At 39.7% G+C, this 7,251-nt stretch overlaps 1 protein-coding gene across 1 annotated transcript; it reads right to left on the reverse strand.

Moving 5' to 3' along the window:
* Window positions 1-1,151: 1,151 nt before the first annotated feature.
* Window positions 1,152-7,234, reverse strand: LOC148732778 (cytochrome P450 1A1-like). The gene has a single exon (XM_088759029.1). The coding sequence runs from the start codon at window positions 3,735-3,737 to the stop codon at window positions 2,175-2,177; it is 1,563 nt and encodes a 520-aa protein (XP_088615155.1). The 5' UTR covers window positions 3,738-7,234; the 3' UTR covers window positions 1,152-2,174.
* Between the last annotated feature and the right edge of the window lie 17 nt (window positions 7,235-7,251).

Consider the following 7,251-nt stretch of genomic DNA (forward strand, 5'->3'; position numbering starts at 1 on the left):
AGCAAATGAAGAAGTACAAGTAGTGTAGGAGACGTTGGCCGACCTAAATTGTAGTGTTCTCGAAGCTTCGCCCGGTTTGTTGACGGCAAGCACGCGCTTTTTTCCTCCTGATCTCCATCTGTAGGTCGAAGCAAGCGTTTAGCCCTTGGCCTAGATTGAAAGGCGTCTTGTATTTCCTTTTGATTATTGATGTAATTTACTGTTTCTTAAATATTCTGACTTTTATAATCTGTAGTAACCTCTTGAAATAGTGCGAATAAACAGTTTCAGTTCAGTTTTTAGCTTCTTCCACTTTCTCAGTTGCTCGCTGAAACTTTAACAACCGCTCAAACAATCTAGCGTTCGTGTCGTTGGCGTAGCAGTTAACGTCTATGTTAAGTGTAGATTCTATAATTTCAACCAAATTGTGAGAAGTTTTCCCAAAAATATATACTCTATCTTTACCAGGGCACAACGATGAACATGTGAAACATTTCGAGCTCTCATCGACAAATTTCTTCAGTGTTTCTCCCGACATGATAGCTATATCATCTGCCACATCCACATTTTCGCGTAAAACCTTTCGTCATTCAGATTTTCTGGTATGTGATTGGTCTGTTCAATAGACCGCGACCAAACCGCAAGGACAATGAGAAAGGAATGTAGTTCGGTTGTCAGCAGCCGTTCTTTCGGGGGAGCGTTGCGTGACATCCAAAAAAAAAACGGCTGCGAGGGAGACTAGATTAGACACGATTGAAATGTTTTTCTTCATAGAAGCTGCTTAAGGCAATGTCAGTGACAACTTAAATCCGATGGAAAAATTCAGTTTTTCAGTTCATTGTCACTGATTCCCTATTTGATTAAACCATGCTGTGCAGGAGTGAATGGGGTGTAAGTCAATGGTCGTCAATGGTCGTTAATGAGGTGTGTCAAAAGAAAGTAAAATGACCTATGTCGACTCAACATCGTTCAGAATTCCTGTAATGAGCATCCGCTTTTTTATCAATTTTAGTTTAGCTTTCGTGGAGGCAGTTCCTGAACAACTTGAAAGGGGTAAGAGATCAGCCAGTCCAGTTCGAGTACGAAGTTTCCTACATAGTGTGCGAAAGAGAAGAGAAAGCAAACTGCCTACAATGCCACTTAGATTGTTTGCACACAACTTGAAACATTAGAAAATCAAAAAGTAACTTTATTAAATGGCTCATAGCTGCTTCTGCATACAGAGGCAGTTAATGTCGTCAATATGGAGAGACAAGTTAAAAATGAAGTAAACTAAATGAAAGGGAACGATTACGTTGCAATAAAATTTTGTTTAAAAACGAGTAATACTCCTGTTATCATCAATTAGTTGGATGAGTACATAACTCCTTAAGAGCTTCAGTTACGACAAAAGTGAGCCGTTTTTGTGTCACGAAATGAAAGTTGAACTGATCTCAGTAATACAATGAGTTTGTCAACGGGCACATCAAATGTAATATAAGGAAGTCATGTTTTGTGAAGATAGAATTAAGGGTATACCCTAAGTAAGTTGCAGAACACCCTCGTTGAATCAAGTGGATTGTCTCTTCAGTCTTAATGACCAGATCCGAAATTTTTTTTAACAGATTAATAGTCACAAGGCTCAGTAGCAGTCATGAGCTACCAATTGTTGTTTACGGCAAATCGATGCTTAAAAAAGCATAGGTAGAAAAACATTGAACAATCTAGGAGATATATGTATAGCGAATGTAGAAATTCCTGGTTCAAAATTGCTTTCTTGATCATACATTCAGTGATCATAAGTGGGTGAGTAATGAAAGAAAAGCTTATTAAGTAATAAAAGTTATGACCCACTTCCAGAGAACGTTGAGTCAAACACTGAGTTGTTCTTTTAAAATTAGACATATGAAAAATATGCAAAAATGTGCCACAAAGAAGTATGAAGCTTAATTACCATCAACTCACAGGAAATCATTAAGCTTTCGTCATTCTCTTTAAAAAAGATTAAAAAATATCCAGTAGTGGCAGTCAAGATTTCAATTAGGCTGTAAGGAATTGAAATAGTTGAAATAAAAATCCCATAAAGTAAACCTTTTTACTGATGAAATCTTTAGATCTTTAACTAATTGTGTGTATTAATCTATGAAGGATTACCCACTAATACTACTAGCAATGACCTGCAATGAAAAAGTTAATTCAAATATCAAAGATCGCAATTACTGTTCAATGTTTCGAGAATTTACTTGCACCTTGAATGAATGAGGCTTCAAGGTCAGTCCAAACTCTCCGTCCATGTTAAGTGGCACGCTGTGTTCCGGAAGCTGTAGGTGCAGTCCTTGCAGGAGACACCCAAGAAACATAAACAGCTGCGCCTTAGCGAGGGTAGCACCAAGGCAGCGCCTCCCACCGGTTGAGAATGGAAGCAGGAACACTTGCTGATCCAACAAGAGTTGTCCCTCGGTGTTAAGGAAACGGTAAGGATCGAAAACGTTTGGGTGGTCGAAGTATTCTGGATCGTGATTTACAGCCCAAAGATTAACCACTACAGTCGTTCCTTTAGGTATATGGTAACCTGCGACTTCTGAGTCTTCTGTAGTGTAGTGTGGAATCGCAAGGGGAACAACGGTAGCTATTCGTAATACCTCTAAGACCGTGGCTTGTAATAGGGGCAGTTTTGTTCGATCCTGAAGGGTGGGAAGGCGATCCGCTCCTATCACGCGTTTCAGTTCTGCTTGTAAGTCGTCTTGCAGACCAGGTTTCGAGAGGATATGGAGCAGCGCCCAGCTCAACGAGGTAGACACTGTTTCAATTCCGGTTCCAAAAACTTCGGCTAAAACTATAACCGCTAAGTCTTCAAACGACTCGTTGCTAGCTTTCTGTTCGGTTGATATAGAGATTTTCGGGTCGGGCTTTCTAACATTTACGAGATCTTCTCTAATAATTTGATCCAAGGATGCTGCCACATTGACACCAGCTTCTTTGATGCTTGCATGCCGCTGCAGCTTGTAGATGCTTCTTACAAAGTCAAAGAGCTCTCTGACGGAATCTTTCACAACTTGGCACTGCTTTTTGAAGAGAAAGTGAAGCCAAGGAAAAAAGTCTAACAAGTTGATGGCTCTATTATTCTCGCTGAAGTCAGCTGCTCTGTTCATAAGGCTCTGCAAAGCAACACTGTAGTCCTCTTCAAAATTATCTCCAAACACAAATCTGAAAGCAAAGTTAGTGACCATGGCTTTAAGGTGTGGATTCAAGTCCTGAGCCTCTGAACTGCCATCTGTCAAAAGGTAGCATTGCACTCGCTCAAACTCTTGATGTGACAAGATATCAAAGCGGTTCACATCAGAGAAAACAGAATGCAATGCACGAGCAGCCAATTTCTTTTTTTTGTGATGCGAAGTGTCAAAGTCACCAAAGACTATGCTCTCGCTTTGATGCTTGCTAATTTTGAAACTGTGAAAGGGTGGTCTCCCCGAGAAATGGCCAGCCCTTTTTGACAATGTTTCTTTAACGACATCTTGGCTGTTCAAAACGATTGCTTTCCTCCAACCAAGGCGGATAGAAAATACATTTCCGTAGACTTTGGCCATCCTCGATAAGGCAAGATGCGGTGAATCGCCAAGTTGAAGCAGGCTCCCGATCAGTGGCAAACCGAACGGCCCAGGAGGAATGTCTCTCCGAGTTTTGGACCATCCCCAGATGAGCAGCATGGAAGCAGCGATGCAGCCGACACTAACAAAATAAAACATCGGATTTTCTCGAAAGATCGAGATTTCATCCATGCCAGTTAGCTCAAGAGAGTCGAGGGTGGCTATTCAGCAGTTTTGCAGCAAGTCTTGCACCCTTGTTGAATTGCGGGTGGTATTTATATAACTTCTCTACGTAACCTTGCCTGTTTGTTTACCTAAAAAATTGCCAATGTCAAGGTCGCGAGTCACACTTGAGACGCTCTATTTATTTAACAAACAGATGGAGCGTGTCTTTTTCAAGGCCTACATCACGAAATCTACCCCTTCCATCTCTATTTATTGCTCAAGTTGTAGACTTTTACTTTACCTAACATTCTAAATGAAATACCTCTAGAGGAAAAATACTAAATTGCTCATGCTTAAATAACAGTGCGCTATTTTTCATTCCCCCACCTCCACCTCCCGTCCCGCCCGGCCATTCTATTGTTACAATGAGTAACTATGGATACACAAAAGACGGCAACTCTGTTAACAGTTTTGCTGTTCCTGAGGTTGCAAAACTTGAGCAAACAACATTTATAGTAAGGCAATGAGGAGCAAGCCGACGCGTCTGTCGGATAATTCGCAGTCATACTTATTAGTGTCACAAACGCGTAATCATTTGTTACTTCCGTGACCTTAACAGCGCACATCGGTCAGATCGTTACCTTGGGTCTCTTTTATCTGTCACCGACAGCAATTTTACGCGTTGACGGTAATCGTCAAAAATACCGCAGCTTTCAACCTTGAAGAACAACCTGTGTTTATTATCCAAGGTTAAAGCCCGGTAAAAATAAACCTTCTCTTAGATATTATACCATAATCAGGAAGGGGATTACTAGAAGAATCAGATCAAATTTGATCAAGTTACTTTGAGAGTTTTCGCGCGAAATCCATACACTTGTTTTGGTGAAAAAACAATCCTTATAAGCTAAATCACGATTAAGTTGTTTTCACAGCTTCCGGAAACAGAGTCGTTAATGATACTAAGCTATAAATATCTATTTTCATGATTTGATTAGCCTTAACTGCGAAAGAGTAAGGTAATTACGTAAATGAAAAGGTTTGCAATACAAGGGATTTTACAGCCAAGGTCACAGTTGGGAACGAATCGCCCATGATGAATACTGTTACAAGTCAACTATCAGACAATGAATATTTCTTTGTACCCTGACAGTCACAATGCAAAAAATAGATATTTGTTTTCCTATGTAGGTGTCAAGATGAACTCTTTTGACGGTGAGGGATCACCTAACCCTGAGGCAATTTGTATTGAAACTGAATCAAGAACACGCTTTTCTCACGATATAAAAAATAAAAGCAGTTTGAAACTCTTGAAAACAGCCATCCACTGTTTTCAGCTGGAAATTTCAAAATTCTTCCATACGATTAAACTCCAGCGGAACGCGAGATCTTTCTGTCGAGGAATGCGGAAAGATTCAATACCAAGTTGTGATACCCCTACAGCAATATAGCCTTTTCATTTAATTGGCATGACACGCTTAGAAATTGAAAACAGTCTGAAAAATCCCAAGGTTATAAACACATCCACGCGGTAAGATATGGTTTCAACAAGCGCCGGAATACGTCATCAGGCAGGCTTTCTAACTGACTGACTAACGTCAAAGTTTCACGGAATCCTTCACACATTGTGCATTAAAGTGGACAAAATCATGGATAAATGACCGCACTGCGAAAAATATGTTAAATGGTCAACACTCGTCCTGGTTGAAGGGAAAAAATAAGTTTCAAGATAAAGATATGGACAGTAGAGCTTAATTATGCCTTCTTCCCTTGTAGTTATTTTCTTTTACTTTTCCGAGAGGGTTGCGTGACAGCATGGAACCTTCTTGACATACTTGACAGTTTCAGTGTTGGTTGCCCGGGGCTGATTCCACCGACACTTCATTCTTACTAACCGAGCTTTGTTTCGCGTCTATAAGAACAAACGGTCATTGAAATGAGAGGTGCCTTAAGCGTTATGAGAAAGTTCGTTCTGAGCTTATGGATGTAGTAGCTTTGGTATTTTGACCTCATTTAAGTCTATACCTCTCTATACATTCCCAGGAGTACGTTAATCAGTTTTCTTTTTCCTATTTAGACTTTTTAGGCGTGGTTTACAGGCACTCGTGTTTCATTTACAATTTTCGTATTGGGGATGTCTCATAACTTATAGAGGCTTATGTATGTCTATGACACGAGCATTCAGAAATGTCATTTTAAAACTGGCTTAATCTAAAAGCTTGGAACCAAAGGTATTAGTAGAGGCAACCAAAAGCATATTGAGTTAGACCGCAGTGCTGACAAACTGTCCGGTTCAATAACCAATCGTGCTGCGGAAACGACAAATAATCACCGCAATCCATCATTAAAACCTTACACACTAAACATCGTAGGTGCTTCTAGATCTATCTCGTCAAGGTTGATATCACTGACAGGACGTAAAACGGGACCACTTAACTGTCAGTTATAGTCAAGACACTCGATGAAACCACACCCTCGTGGCAAGAGGTTGTGGTTTCATCGAATACGGTAGAACCTCGCTAACTCGAACTGCCAAAGGAAACGAGAAATGGCTCGAGTGATCGGGATTGGTGTTGAATTTCAATTATCCTGTTCATGATTTTAATTATTAACAAATCATGTCGTTGTTTACTATTTGGTTTGGGAAGTTTAGCTGATTTTACGTCTTCATACATGTTATCAAGTTCATTTCAATCGCTATTAAGATAGGGACGGGTCATCACTTAGAAGTTTATCGACTGACATTGTCACCTAGATTCAAATTATCCGGGTAAACTTGAGCGAATAAAAATTAAAATTAGTTCTAGTTAACGTACAGGCGACCCAAGCGTACTGTGAGTGATTTTGGGGTCTAAAGGCCGTTAATAGGAATACCTTACACAACACGCGGTACAAAGAAGTCGCCAAAATAATAGCGTTAAACGATCGTAAGTGGCAAAACGGCTACGGAATAAAGATAAGGAGATTTAACACGTTATATTTCTCGCTTTTATTATCCTTTTTATTTTTTATTTATTTATCTTATATAATTTTACCTTTTTTCACGGGAAACGCTTAAAATTAAATCTTAAGATGTTAGGTATTCCCTTCAATGACCTTTAGACCTCAAAATCTAACACATGACGCTTGGCGCATTTGGAGTTAGCTGATAGTAAATGACTGATTTCAAATCGAAGTGTGTATTTTCAGAACTGGCTTTTGAAAGTTATACTTAGCTTGCGAATCCATTGCTGCCATTGCACTTGCTTTCATGGTTGCAGTGTAATTTTATACTGGTCGAATTAACTAAATACTTCAACTCGAGTGATATATTTTGGTCACCTGTATTTCTCTATTATTCATTTGATGTTGAAATTATTTATACGCTCTCGTAATTCTCGTTAAACCCAAGGAATTTTAGAGGTTGTGTCTTGAAACGAGATGGAAAATGGCATATTTTGCTCTGAAATAGGATCAGGATTTTGAGAACCAGGTAGCGAACCCCTTTTCATGATCCCTCTCCCCCTGGGGAACACTAATACCTTGAACCAACCTGCAGGGTCTC

The sequence above is a fragment of the Stylophora pistillata genome, chromosome 4 (genome assembly GCF_964205215.1).
Source record: "Stylophora pistillata chromosome 4, jaStyPist1.2, whole genome shotgun sequence".
NCBI lineage: Eukaryota > Metazoa > Cnidaria > Anthozoa > Scleractinia > Pocilloporidae > Stylophora > Stylophora pistillata.

What these genes read in the sequence shown, in the direction of transcription:
- LOC148732778 (XM_088759029.1), bottom strand. Translation starts at nt 3,737, where the DNA reads ATGGATGAAATCTCGATCTTTCGAGAAAATCCGATGTTTTATTTTGTT.